The sequence below is a fragment of the Neomonachus schauinslandi genome, chromosome 4, assembly GCF_002201575.2.
Source record: "Neomonachus schauinslandi chromosome 4, ASM220157v2, whole genome shotgun sequence".
NCBI classification, from domain to species: domain Eukaryota; kingdom Metazoa; phylum Chordata; class Mammalia; order Carnivora; family Phocidae; genus Neomonachus; species Neomonachus schauinslandi.
Genome location: NC_058406.1, coordinates 33,467,194 through 33,482,101, shown reverse-complemented (window position 1 = coordinate 33,482,101; position 14,908 = coordinate 33,467,194). Strand labels below are relative to the sequence as shown.

Sequence of the window (14,908 nt, the reverse complement as noted above, 5' to 3'; positions counted from 1 at the left end):
TCTCTTAATGGTGTCTTTTTGATTAATGAGGAGTTAACTTTAATGTAATAAAACTGATCAATCTTTTCCTATAAAAGTAGACACAACTTTTGTGTCTATTTAAAAACTTTCTCTCTGTCCACTCTCTCTTAAAGTGATCTGTCTTGTCTCAGCATCTGGGTGGAGTACATGTCAAGCATACGAGGTATGAGAGAGCAAGATAACAAGGGAGACAGTAGGAGCTGCAGAGGTGGACAGATCTGAGTGGCCCCAGACAGGTTACTTTACCCTTCAGAGCATCAGTTTCTTTCATCTACAATCAAAGATACACTATCCACCTTGCAAAACATGTCTGAAGCACCTACCACAGTGTTGGCACATAGGAAGCCCTTAGTAAACAGGCACAGCCGTGACTGCATTCTCTGAACTCATCTTTCCCCTCATCCACAACTGCCTGAACTTCACAGCTGCTTTGTGAACATTCAAGGACAGCAAAATGGATTAACTGCTCTCAGCAGGCCAGCCAAGCCTCCCTGTTACTCACAAGCAGCACCCACCATTACAAGAACCACCATCTTCAACTAAAAATGCAGGCTTGATGCCCAGAGGTGCTCTTCTCACACAGTAAAGCCATCTGGGGCTCCCACACCAACGTAATGGCAGCAAGTTGAAGACTCGAAGTGACGCCTCTTTCTGCTCACCGCCAACAGCACAGTGATGTGAAGCAGGGAGACTGCCTCCGACCTGGGAGAGCCAAGCTCCACCGAGCCAGAGGGATTTGGTGTCCAAGGAGTGGGCATGTCAGTCTGTGTGTCCTGTGCTGAGACACGGGGAAGAGAGGGCATCTGTGGCCCAGCACATGGGTTGGTACAAGTGCACAGTAAGTGCACGTCCTGGGGCAGGGGTATATTTGAGCATATGGGGCGTGCGTGCAAACATGCAACAGTGCATGTTCTCAGGAAGCTGTCATACTCTCATCAGCCTGACACTTTGCTGGAGAGCCCTGATGATTATCTTCTCTAGCATCCCCAGAGCTTGGGGTCTCTCAATGCCTTCTGCCCCACTCTCTGGGCCAGGATATGTGCTCAGAAAACACATACCCTTTATATGAGCCTGGAACACTCTGAATGAGGAGGGAGCATCTACCCAAACTCCTCCAGTGCCCACTTTTAAAGCAACTGGCAAAGTCTTCTGGATGTTGCACCCCCTTTCTAGACCATGAGTCCCCAGAAAAGCTTCTGAAGACTTTCCCACCATTCTGAGATATTACACTGCCCTCCCCAGATACCCTCCCCACAACCTCACCAGGCTCCACTTCCAATGTGGCCAAGTGCTGAGTGCCGAAAGGATAGAGAGGGAGGGATTGGTACCTGAGCCTAGTGTTTGTCCAGCGGAGTCAAAGGAAAGAACCACTGAATCTGCAACACAAGAGGACAAGTTCATTTCTTTCTCCTTCTTAGAGTTAAAAAAAAAAAAAAACAACCAAGCTCCCACCAACTCTGCCCAAACCCTCCCCCAAGGGAAAGTCAACTGGATCGGAACACTCAGCTGCACAGACAACATCCACAGGTCCATGCCCACCCGCCCACTGGGCCAAGGAGGTCTTGCCGAGCCCAGGCCCGAGCCTTCTGCCACTGGGAAGAACATCGCAGGACAGAGACAGGCCCCAAATTTTTCAGAGGCATTTCCTGCCAAATTAGGGGACATGCTTTTTTCCCCCCTTCTTAAAATGAAAATAAAATTAAAGCAATACAACAGAAAACTTCTCTCCTGCACCTGGTTAAAGGCACTAACATTTCCCTTTGACTTCTCCCTTTCTTTTCCTATTCATATACCCAACTGTTCATTATTTCTTCTCCCAAAGGGCTTAAAGTGGCCTACAGGAATTTACAGTACACACTGGAACTTAAAATGAAGAAGTCAAGAAAGGAAGTATATAGTCAGGGGAATGTTAGTACACAAAATGCATGCCATGAGAACTGGAGGTAGAATCAAGAAGGCCGGAGCTCCCAAACCACCAAAGGAAAGGAGAAAATGAACAGTTACAAGATTTAGTGCCCACAGTAAATTCATTCGACCATTCAGTAAATATTTATTGGGCATGATATTATACTATAACTTTGAGATACAGCAGCAAACAAAGAAGCATGGTCTCCTCACGGATCTCCCTGCCATCAGTCTAAGAGACAAAAAAAGTTACCAAACAACAAAGCATCCAACTAAAAACTGACTAAGTAAAAAAGAGTGCTGTGAACATTCCAATTAGGAACCAGACCAAGGGGGCACCTGGATGGCTCAGTCAGTGAAGCATCCGACTCTTGACCTCAGCTTAGATCTCGATCTCGGGGTCATGAGTTCGAGCCCTGCACTGGGCTCCATGCTGGGTGTGTAGCCTACTTAAAAAATAAAAATAAAAAAAAAAAAAAGAACCAGACCTAGTTAGGAAGGGGAGTGGGTATTGTTTAGGGAAGGCTTCCCTAAAGAAGTGACACCTGAACTTAGAGCTGAAGGTAAGCAGGGGTTAAACCTAACAAGAATGGAATGAGCGTTCCAGGCAGAGAGATGGCCATGTGTGGAGACCTGAAGCTCGATGGAGTGGGATGCTTCTGAGTGACTAAAAGATCAAAATATAAAAGCAAATACTAAACAGTCATCAGGAGGAAATTTCTCTTATGGGTCCCAACAATAAAAGGGGGACGCTGTATGATGTTGCAGACTGTAACTTCTATGGCATTTCTATAATAAGTGAGTGTGAATCTGGTATGGCTATTTCTTCCAACACAAGCTTGTACAAAATGATGGCATAAAGCCAATGTATAGTTCAATAAAAATTATAAGGAACACCAAGATAATTTAAGGCCCAAGACAACCCCGGATACCCTGGACTCCAAAGGCTCACTCACCACCAAGGAAAGCCAGCTGGATGCATATAGGACCAGGGTCTACAGCCCCACTCCCACCCCAGCATTATCCTTCGGATCTCAGGTTGATGTCATTTTCTCTTATCGCACAAGGAAATCCAACCCAATAATTACCTTAACTGTAAGTAACATCTGTCCCCACTGCTGGACTATCAGATCCATAAAGGCAGACACTGTACCTGCTTGATCCCCTGCTCCATTATCTGCAGAATGCCTGGCACTCAATAGCCATTTGCTGAATAACAGTGCCTAGAGAAATGAATGGACCACAGATCTTTTTTTTTTTTTTTAAGATTTTATCTATTTATTTGACAGAGAGAGACATAGTGAGAGAGGGAACACAAGCAGGGGGTAGTGGGAGAGGGAGAAGCAGGCTTCCTGCTGAGCAGGGAGCCCGATGCAGGGCTCGATCCCAGGACCCCGGGACTATGACCTGAGCCGAAGGCAGACACTTAACAACTGAGCCACCCAGGCACCCCACAGATCCTTTTTGATAAGGATCCAGAGGCAGATAGTCTATACTGCCAGTTAAGGGCAGATACATATGCTTTGAAACCCACCAAGGAGATGACAGGGTTGATGTCTTTTTACAAAAATGTAGAAGCCCAGGAAGGACACTTGGCTGATCTGACAGGTAACCATCCTACCTCTGTGAGATAAAACCAATGTCTGACTCTTACAAATTCTACTTCTTTATCAACATTTCACACATCTGTCTTCTCTCAATGCTACTGCCCTTCCAGAAGAGAACCCCTTATTTCTCTTTTTTAAAAGAGCTTTATTGAGGTATAATTTACATACTATAAAATTCACTCATTTTAAATGTGCAATTCAATGATTTTTTTAGAGAATTTACAGAGCTGTGCAACTATCACCACATGCAATTTTTCGACATTTCCATCACTCCGAAAAGATCCCTCCATGCCCATTTACAGTCCCGCCCCGTTCCCACCTCCAGCCCCAGGCAACCACTGATTCACTTATGTCTCTATAAATTTGCCTGAGCCACCCAGGCACCCCAATCATCCCCTCTTCCTGACGCCTTCCCTGGTCAGTTCTGCTCACCCTCTTCTTCAGGACATCACTATAATATTATTATGTTATTTCTCATAATGCCTGCTTACTTCTTTTCCTCTTATTAAGCATTTGAAGTTCCCCGAGGACAAGAAACGTGTATTCATTCTGAGGCGATGATGCCTCACTCAGTGACTGACACACAGAAAGTGGTCAATGTGTTTCTTCAACAAAGGAATAAACCAGTAAATGTCCTTGCTTGCTTTCAAAGGTGATGTGACCTAAGTGGTATTTCAGAAGCTGGGGGAAAAAAAATCCATTCTGCATATAGATTCTCATTCGATTTAAGTCAACCTAACTGTCCCTTGACAGTGAAGCTTCAGGGGTTCAGGTGTGGCCTCCTCCTAGGAAAATAAAGGCATGTACACAAATCAGCGTAAGGGGAATAAGAAAAGTGGCCTCGAAGCTTCTAGGTTAGAGGCTGCAGCCACCTGGAGAAGATTAGGACCAGCTTCCTGAGGAGCTCACTGCCCACATGAGCAACAATAAAAACAGCATCTCGAATTTTTATTGCAGTTGACAAGTACCGTTCCAAGTGCAATTTACCTTCTTTGTACTCTCAAGCACTCTTGAAATAATCTCTTTTAAACTTTTCAGTATAAGCCAAGAAGAAAGACTTAAAATTAAGTGAAAGACTAACTAAAACTTAATGAGCCTAAAAGCAGCAAGATGAAATGCTAACAGTGGCTGTCTCTGGGTGAAAGAATTATAGGTAATGTTTCTACTCTGTGTTTTTGCAAAATTTGTATAGTGAACATGTATTACTTATAGTATCATCATAATAATAATTTTTTAAAAACTAAAAAAAAAAAAAGAACTCTCTAATCCACCTGTAGGATTTTAACCTCTAACTCACTAGTACCAACGCAAAAGGATGGAAGGTTCTTGATTGCCTTCATTTTTCACTGTACATGCCAAAAAGCTATTCAGCTTTTTCCTGTAGTTACTGAGGTCATCCTTTTATTTCATGCCATTGAAATATATCTCAGCTACATCAATTCCTGAAAAGACTGGGCTTTTTTTTTTTTTTTAAGATTTTATTTATTTATTTGACAGAGAGAGACACAACGAGAGAGGGAACACAAGCAGGGGGAGTGGGGGAGGGAGAAGCAGGCTTCCCGCGGAGCAGGGAGCCCGATGTGGGGCTCGATCCCAGGACCCTGGGATCATGACCTGAGCAGAAGGCAGACGCTTAACGACTGAGCCACCCAGGCACCCCAAGACTGGGCTTTTTAAAATTCTTCTTCTTCTTCTCTTCCCTCTCCTCACTCCCACCCCACCGTACCCCACCCCCCGCCAATTATCAAATGTCAATTATGTGCCAGGCCCTGTGCCAGATACTAGAGGCAGGGGGCCGAATAAGAGCCAAGGAAGACGGACAAGTTAATTGACAACTAAAATAAAAATAAAGTGGACGGGCGTACGTAAAGAGTAAGCAGGAAGCAGATGAGCGCCTTACTGGAAAGAAAAAGTCAGGGTCTTCACAGATGTTACTTCCAGTGGTAGTGGACGGCTCCCAAGAGCACGAGTCTGTACTGCTGAAGATGTGAGTGACAGGGTGGAAATTTCAGGAGGAAGTCAGTGACATATTCATGTTTTGCGTAAGCTTTGATGGATTTTGCTTTGAGCATTAAAGGCACAGACTTGAGAATCAGTTTGGTCATTCGTTATTTGTGTTTATTCTAAAGGATGTAAGATCATTTTAGTCATAAACCACTGTGACGGCTGAAGCGAAAATTCGGTATTCAACAAATCAAGAAGTTTGTTTTGCAAGAAACAGAGCAAGAATATCCAGGCTTCTCCCTGTCTGGCTAACAAATATGTCATTTTTATTTCGAGCAGCCCAGGCTCCAGCTGTTCCTGGCTCCCAGGCCAGAGGCAGCCATGTGGCACGCTACATAAGTGACCAAACAGAATTCCAGACCAAGGTACAACAGAGCATTGCTGTGCACAACTTTGTTCAAGGAGGAAACCTAGAATTTACTGGAAATCTTTTATTAGGTCAGATGTTTCCTGCATCTGGTTTTTGAAGTGGATAAAAGGAATAGAAAAGGAGGAGGAAGAATGGGGCTTAGTCTTTCCAGTCGCTGAAGGGGCTTCCAAAGCTCAAATTATGTGAACGAGCTGCATATTTGGGTACGAGGTAGCAGTCCCAGTACACATTCAACACGTATCTTCGGCTATCTACCACGTGTAAGCCCTAGAGATGGAAGAATGAATAAAAAAAAAAAGGTCCCCTCAAGTAGCTTGCAAGCAGGTAAAATAAAAACACATATAAAGCTAAGCATTCAAAAGTTAACAGTCCTGTACTATACATTTGATATTTGCTAAGAGAGCAGATCTTAAAGGTTCTCACCACATGCACACACACACAAAGGTAACGAGGTGAGCCGATGGACGTGCTAACTTGCTTTATTGTGGTGATCATTTCACAAATACAGATGTATGTCAAATTATCACACCGTACACCTTAAACTTACAATTGTGTTGTCAATTATGTCTTAATAAAGTTGGGGATAAAAAGCTAAGCATAAGAGTAATGAAGGAGCTATCTCACTGTTTGTTAATTTAACAGATATTTATGAAGCAACTCCTACACACCAGACTTAGGGATACAACAGTAAGAAAGAACAAGACTGTTCTTATTCTCCAGGAATTTATGTTTTAGGCAGGGAGATGAAAACAATGAGTAAACAAATGAGCAAAACAATTTCGGACAGTATTAAGTGGTATGAGGAATGTTCCAACGCTGTGACAGTGACCAAGGGTGAAGTACAGGCCACGCTGGATGGGGCGTTTCAGGAAGGCTTCTCTGAGGAGGTGACCTGTGGGCTGAGACCTGAAGAGAGGAGCCAGCCAAGAGAAGATGAAGGGAAAAAAAGAGCTCCAGGCCAAAGGAAAAGCAAGTTTAGCAATCTTAGTACGTTTAAGGACCAGCGAGAAGGCCAGTGTTGCTGGAACGCAGAGCACTGAAAACACAAGGAGGATGGGAAATGAGGTCAGAGAGGAAGACAGGAACCAGATCCTTGGAAGGCCCCACGTAGGAAGCCATAGAAAAAGTCTGATTGTATTTCAGTAGCTTCAGCCAGGGCAGTAACATGATCTGATTTATTTTTTAAATATAAACTTTGTTATGTGGGAGCGAAATTGACTATTCTGGCAAGGGAGTAAAAGATAAATGAGGGCAGAGAGACTGAAGGCAGGGAGATCGATAAGGAGGAGTACGCTTACTCCAGAGGAGAGGACACAGCAGCCTGAACCAAGGCAGTGGCAACAGGAAGAGAAAAAGGATGGATGCTAGAGATGTTCAAAAGGGAAACTTTACAGGACGAGTGACTAGTGGGACGAGAGTGAGAGATGAAGGAGGAGGATTATATCTACATTTGGGGTTTGGGCAACTAGATGGTGACTGCTGCTTGACTGGGAGTGGCTTTCATCTAAACCCCATGACACTGTCTCTCCTCTGGCCACTGACAACTGGACCACAGTGGGTACCTGACCCAGGGGCAGGCAGTCCACAGACAGATCATCATCCATCTATGGGGCAGACAGAGTCTACCTTTGGGTGATCTGAACTGGGAAATACAGAGAGCTGGGGAGATACAAGCAGACAAAGAAGAGCAAAGACTGGGAGGCCAAGGGCCAGACTTGAGGCTGGGCCCTAGGGCCCACCTTCGAGGCAGAGATCAGAGTGAAAGCCACAACCCTGCCACTGAGGGCAACAACACACCTTAAAGAGCTGTCTTAAATCCAGAATGTTCTTCCAGTGCCGGTGTCTGTGGCATTCGACTATACCACGGATCACCTTTCCGCTAGATCTCAGGGTTCCTTTGAGGCTTACCCTATAACTGAGATTCTCCTTTTCATGTCTCTTACTATCCCTGAGCCATCTATAGTCTGAGCGGGCTCACTTCCTCTACCTTCCAGTCCTCACCCTTTAATACCCTGGAGCACTCTCTGCCTTTCCAATGACTGGGTGTAACGTGGGGATCTGACACCAGGCTGGACCTGCTCCAGGCACAACTCACCCCACAGGGTCTGAATCTCAGGGGAAGTAAAAGGCCCCACTTGGACCTTGGCCCTAACAGGTGTCCTCTAATCTAGCTTTACAGAAGAGCCTCAACTTTAGGGGTTTACTGGTCTATTAGCAGAGCTGATACTTTAATGGCCACGTGGCTGTTTCTTGTTCTAGATTCTCCATTGCCTAGATCCTGGGGGGAGGGTTCTAACCCCTAGTGTTAGCCCCTCCATTTCTTCCCTCTCTCCCCCATCCCAAACAAACAAAATCTGAGTAAATGAGATTCTTGAAGATACAGAGATAAAAGGCCTGAGGACAGAAAATAAAACACAACCATGAATTTAGGGGAATGTGGTATATGGAAGAGAAATCAGTGAAATAATCAGAGACAGGAGTAGCAGAACAGAGGGAGCCAGAGGAGGTGAGAACTGGTTACAAGAAGGAATATTGAAATGTGGCAAGAGGTAGAAGAACGTGATGGATAAAAAGATACAGCAGAATTATTCACTGGGAAGACATCTGTAACCTCAGTGGGAACCATTTCTGTACAATGATCAGATGGCAGACTCAGCTGTGAATCAATACAGTAGATAGAGTAGATAGACTTATTTAAGAAGTTTCTTAGATTTATTTCATTAATTTAACTTATCAAACATATATAATAGGGTTTTTACTAAGCTTAAAAAACTGCAGGAAAAGATTAGACATGGTCCCTGACATGGACGAGTTTATGAACCATCCATCAGGAGAATATAAAGAAGTTGCTATAGGAGTTCAGATGCAAGAGGGAGAGTTTTTGCTGGGAGAACCTAGTAAGCCACGGAGTCGATAGTATTTGAGCTGGTTTGAGATGACCTTATAGGACAGGCTGTGCTGGTAGGGTGGGAACAGCTTAGGAGAGGCACTGAAGCATTGAAAGTGAGGGGTGTGTGGTTTCAGGAAGCTAAAATCACACCTAATTAATATATTAGGGTTTCTTTCAGGAGGTAAAAATGCATGTGACTAAAAGGGAACTCGTCAATACAATCTGTTTAGACTTTCAAAAAAGGCTCTGACACATCAAAGACTATTTTTAAAAACTGAGTCACCATGAAATTGAGAAAGAAAGTGCTATATCATCCAGGAGACAAAAGGCAGTTGGCTGAGGATCAGGGGCAGGCCACCCCCTGGGGCATCAGCACCCATAGGGAGACCTGGCAGTCTGGGAGTAGCTGCAATTCTACTACGCACTGCCCCCTGGGGGGGGGGGGGAGGAGGGAAGGAGGGTGGCATTGCTTACAAACCCACGTGGGCAACAGAAGCAGCAGAACTAGGCATGTGCCGAATCTGAGTCAGGTGTCGGATGAGGTCTGGAACTGCAGGAACACAGGAAAGCTTTAGTCCTAGTGCCCTCAAAAGAGGAAAGGGCTGGATTCGGTGCAGGAACTATAGTTTGCTTCACTCTGATTTAAGGTACGCATATACCTGCACTCCCTTCCAAACCCCTCTAAGTGACATAAAAGGTTGTTGTAAAGCAGAAGGACACAAAGACCAAGAAAACAAGAGCAGAGACACCAGCCGTAAAGGTTTTGAAGCTGGAAAGCAGGTAAACAAAAGGAACTGGCTCAGCAAACCTCCCACAAAGCTAAATCCTATACTAGTAGTGGGGAAAGCTGACATACAACCTGAAATACCCCACAGAACTCCCGAAAGTCTCAACTGCTGAGCGCCCCAGGTACCAGTGGAAGTGGGAGAGCAAACAGTACTAAAAACAAGACACCATACTCTCAACTACGGGCTGAGGTCACAAGGTATTAGAAAAAAAGTATCCAATGTAAAGACAGAGACCAAAACAATTGGAAAATAAATGCAATGTGGAAAAACAGAAATACACATGAAGATGAAAACCTAGGGAAAAAAAAATTAAAATCCTCAAAGAGAAGATACTTCATGAAACAAGTAAAAGATGTCAATTTTTCAAAAAGGTACATTTAGTGAATAAAAAGAAAATAATAACTCTTGAAAATTAAAACAGATAGCAGAAATGAAAAAGATTGGAAAATAAGTTGAGGAAATCTCTCAGAACGTAAAGCAAAAGACAGATGGAAAGCGGGAGAGAAAAAAATTATTTTTAAATTAGGGGACCAGTTTAGGAGACATGACATCTGAATACAGGCATTCTAGGAAAAGAAAATAAGAAAAAAAATGGAAGGGAGAAAATATTCAAAGAAACAATTCAATAAAATTTCTCCATAATTAAAGGGCTTGAGTTTTTTTTAGCTTGAAGGGACCTCTGAGCACAATATGAAAATAACCCTCCACCAAGGTACAGCATCATAAAATTTCAGAACACTTAAATTTCCAGAGAGAACAAGAGGTTTTATGCAAATAATAAATAAATCAGAATGGCATAAGACCCCTCAACAGGAACACTGAAAGCCTAGAGTGCAGTGGGACAATATCTTCAAAATACTGAGGGAAAATACATTTTTTGTTTTAGATTTTATTTATTTGAGAGAGCGAGCACAAGCAGGGGGAGGGGCAGAGGGAGAGGGACAGGGAAAGGGTCAAGCAGACTCCCCACTGAGTGTGGAGTCCAACGTGGGGCTCAATCCCAGGACCCCGAGATTATGATCTGAGCCGAAGTCAGATGCTTAACCAACTGAGCCACGCAGTGTCCCCGAGGGAAAATAATTTCTAACCAAGAATTCTATACCCAGCATGACTATCAACTAAGTATGAGTTTAGAATAAAGATACTTTCATACAGGCAAGGTCTCAAAAATTTACCTCGCATGCAACCTTTCTCAGGAAATTATTAGAGGATGTGTGCCACTAAATGAAGAACTGAAAACAAAACAAAACAAAACAAAAACATGGGATTCAGGAAACAAGATATACCAGAAGAGGATGATGGTGGAGGGTGACTCCAAGCCATAGCCCGGCAGCAGGGATAAAGAGCAAACAGTGGAGGAGGAGCCGGCCGCGGGCGCCATGGTCTTCCTCACCGCACAGCTCTGGCCGCGAAGCCGCCTCACTGACCGCTACTGGCGGATCCAGGAGGTGCTGCAGCATGCGCGGCACTTCCGGGTAAGGAAGGATCGGTGCTGCAGGCTGGCGGTGAGAGCGGGGACCAGAGCGTTTGTGAAATGCACAAAAGCGCGAAGACTGAACAAGAGGAACAGGAGCACACTCTGGATTAATCGAATTACAGCTGCCTCCCAGGAACACGGCCCGAAGTACCCAGCATTCATTGTCAATTTAATTAAGTGCCAGGTGGAGCTCAGCAGGAAAGTACTTGCAGATCTAGCCATCTATGAACCAAAGACTTAAATCTTTGGCTGCTTTGGCCAAAAGGAGGCGACAGGAAGGATTTGCTGCTGCCCTGGGGGATGGGAAAGAGCCCAAAGGCATATTTTCCAGAGTGGTGCAGGATCACTGAGGGGGATTCCAACACTGCCTGCCCTTTGCAGCTGAATGTCTTAGGAAAAGGGTTTTTTTTTTTTTTCCCCCTGATGATCACAGTAGTTAAAATAGGGGCTAAGAATTATTTGTCAACACTGTGTGTTTGATCAACAATTATTAATTTGCATTTTAGTAACAGGTTTAAGAGGCCCCTTTTTCCCTCACTGGGACAGATCTAGAAATCTTACAGGCTGTACAAATAAAGCTCATGTGGTGTTCAAAAAAAAAAAAGAGCAAACAGTCCACAGCTGTGCGGGTCAGAAGGCTCCTAGAGATATTTTACGCGAGAAAATGAAACTGACAGACCACCTAATGTGTTTGAACGTCTGGAGAACAGATTCATACAACTAAGGAAGAGTTCAGGATTGAATTAGTGATAAATACACAGAAAACTAAGCAAAACAAAAGGCAAGGCTGTTAATTGACTTCAGGAAAAACAAAATGTGCAGTGAAAAAACAGTAATATGTTATCTATGAACAGCATTTTCGTGGTCATGGTATATGGACCAAATGCTGCTCTAACTGTATCGGGAGAATGGGAGGATGGACTTCCTACCTGTGGTGAAGAAGCAGTCAGTGTGAGAGTACTGAATCTTCACCTTCAACTGTAGAAAGTCAATAGGTAATACCCAAAATAGAAATATTAACTGGCAATATAAGTATGTTATTTAGAGAATACCAAACAAATCACTTAGAATTCTGAGTTGAAATTGGATGCCTCCTAGCAGTAGGAAATCAAGCAGTAGTGGTAACGGAGGAGTACTTTTTTTCTTGTTCATTTTTGTTGGTAACAAGCCTTGTAGAATTGTTTTTTCGAACCACGCACATGTATAACTTCACTAAGAACAAACACTAAATTAACCTGCACAGGATTACATAGCCTACAGTGGTAGGAATGGGGCTTCAAAGCTAGTTGATCTGGTTCTCTGACCTAGTTGTCATATAGCTACCAACAGAGCCAATGAGGAGTCTAATAGAAACCTAGGTGACTCATATTTGACCACATCCTACTTACTTAATGCTTTACTAGATACTATCTTGTTATTTTGTGATTATTTATCCAAATATGATTTACCAAAAATAATTAGTTTTGAATAAAAGATAATTAAAAGACAAAACAAGCAAATGTGTGGACCTTGTTTGGACCCAGATTTAAAAAAAAAAACAACAAACCCAACTATGAAAAGGCATCTCTAAGATAATAGAGACATTTAAGTATGGATTAGGTATTAGAAGATATTAAGGAACTAGGTTAATGTGAGGTAAAAACACGATGGCTCTATTTTATTTTATTTTTTTATTTATTCATTTGAGACACAGAGATACAGAGAGAGAAAGCATGAGCAGGGCGAGAGGCAGAGGAAGAGGGAGAAGCAGGCTCCCTGCTGAGCCAGGAGCCCAATGCGGGGCTCGATCCCAGGACCCTGGGATTATGACCTGAGCCGAAGGCAGACACTTAACCATCTGAGCCACCCAGGCACGCCGATGGCTCTATTTTTAAAAAGTTCTTCTCTTAGAGATGTATACTGAAGTATTTATGGGTAAAATGACATGATGTCTAGGATTTGCTTTAAAATCCAATATAACTGTTTAAAAATCCAAATAATAAAAAAAAAGAGATACATCTCTGTGAGAACAGGGCCTGCATTATTCACATGTGCCAGAGACCCTTGGACAGGATGAGACTCTTCAGTCATTTGCCATATGACATTCTGTTCTTCATCTGGAAAAAAGGATGTACTTGGTAGGCTGTCATTAAAAGATTATAGTACTGGGACACCTGGGTGGCTCAGTCGGTTGAGCATCAGACTCTTGATTTCAGCTCAGGTCATATCTCAGGGTCATGGGATAGAGCCCCAAGTTGGGCTCCCTGCTCAGCAGGGAGTCTGCTTGAAATTCTCTTTCTCAAATAATAAATAAATAAATCTTAAAAAAAAAAAAAGTATGGGGCACCTGGGTGGTTCAGTCGTTAAGCGTCTGCCTTTGGCTCAGGTCATGATTCCGGGGCCCTAGGATCAAGCCCGCATGGGGCTCCCTGCTCAATAGGAAGCCTGCTTCTCCCTCTCCTTCTGCCCCTTCCTGTGTTCCCTCTCTCGCTGTGTCTCTCTCTGTCAAATAAATAAATAAAATCTTGAAAAAAAAAAAAAAAGTATGGTACTTGGGGTGCCTGGCTGGCTCAGTGGGTGGAGTGTGTGACTCTTGATCTTGGAATCATGAGTTCAAGTCCCATGTTGGGTATGAAGAATATTTAAAAAAATTAAATCTTGGGTGCCTGGGTGGCTCAGTTGGTTAAGCGACTGCCTTTGGCTCAGGTCATGATCCTGGGGTCCTGGGATCAAGTTCCACATCAGGCTCCTCCTGCTCTGTGGGGAGCCTGCTTCTCCTTTTCCCTCTGCCTGCTACTCCCCCTGCTTGTGCTCTCTGTCAAATAAATAAATAAAATCTTCTAAAAAATAAAAATAAATAAAATCTTTAAAATAAATAAATGAATGAATGAATGAATGAGTATGGTGCCATTCTGTTCTCCAGAGATAACTCAGTTAAGGCAAAGGGGGGGAATAAAGTAAAAGGTTGCTCAAAAAAGTTTTTGTATTTTGTCATGAGAAATATTGTGTATCCATGACTTTGTAATATTTCTACTTAAAGGGGCGCCTGGGTGGCTCAGTTGGTTGAGCGACTGCCTTCGGTTCAGGTCATGATCCTGGAGTCCCGGGATCGAGTCCCGCATCGGGCTCCCTGCTCGGCAGGGGGTCTGCTTCTCCCTCTGACCCTCCCCCTTCTCATGCTCTCTCTATCTCATTCTCTCTCTCATATAAATAAATAAAATCTTAAAAAATATATATATATTTCTACTTAAAAAGGGAGGATATGCACTGCACAGTACCCCAGCTGAGAAATGAAAAGCTATTAACTGGTTGCCATCACTATCGTTCATCTTAAGTACTAACAGTGGAAGGCAGGGGAGAAATGGAATACATCACAGATGAGAATGTAAAATGGTGAACTAGCTCTGGAAAAGAGTCTGGGATTTCCTCAGTAGGTTCTTATTTTTTTTTAAGTCTTTATTTATTTATTTAAATAATCTCTACACCCAACATGGGGCTTGAACTCACGACCCTTGAGATCAAGAGTCACGGGTTCTTCAGACTGAGTCAGCTGGGCGCCCCCTCAGCAGGTTGAATAGAGTTACTGTATGACTCAGCAATTCTACTGCTAGGTGTATACATACCAAGAGAATTTAATGTCACACAAAAACCTGAACATCAATGTTCACAGCAGTATTATTCACAATAGCCAAAAAGTGGAAGCAACCTAAATGCCTATCACCTGATAAATGGATAAACAAAATGTGCAATATCCATATAATGGAGTATTATTTCACCATAAAAGGAATGAAGTATTGCTACATGCTTCAACATGGATGAATCTTGAAGCATTATACAAAATGAAAGCCGGTCACAAAAGACCAATAC

At 43.3% G+C, this 14,908-nt stretch overlaps 1 protein-coding gene and 1 pseudogene across 12 annotated transcripts in view; one reads left to right on the top strand and one right to left on the bottom strand.

The window, feature by feature from the left end:
• The window catches only part of ST3GAL3 (ST3 beta-galactoside alpha-2,3-sialyltransferase 3), a 160,085-nt gene that overhangs the window by 111,771 nt on the left and 33,406 nt on the right, over window positions 1–14,908 (bottom strand). For 7 of the 12 annotated variants that reach the window (XM_021683814.2, XM_044913992.1, XM_044914000.1 and 4 more), the window contains exon 2: window positions 1,350–1,397. The exons of the other annotated variants lie outside the window; for them this stretch is intronic. In XM_021683814.2, coding sequence (XP_021539489.1) covers window positions 1,350–1,397 — 48 coding nt within the window. The remainder of the gene's footprint in view (window positions 1–1,349; window positions 1,398–14,908) is intronic. 12 annotated transcript variants of the gene reach the window in all.
• LOC110574976 lies at window positions 10,965–11,412 on the top strand (annotated as a pseudogene).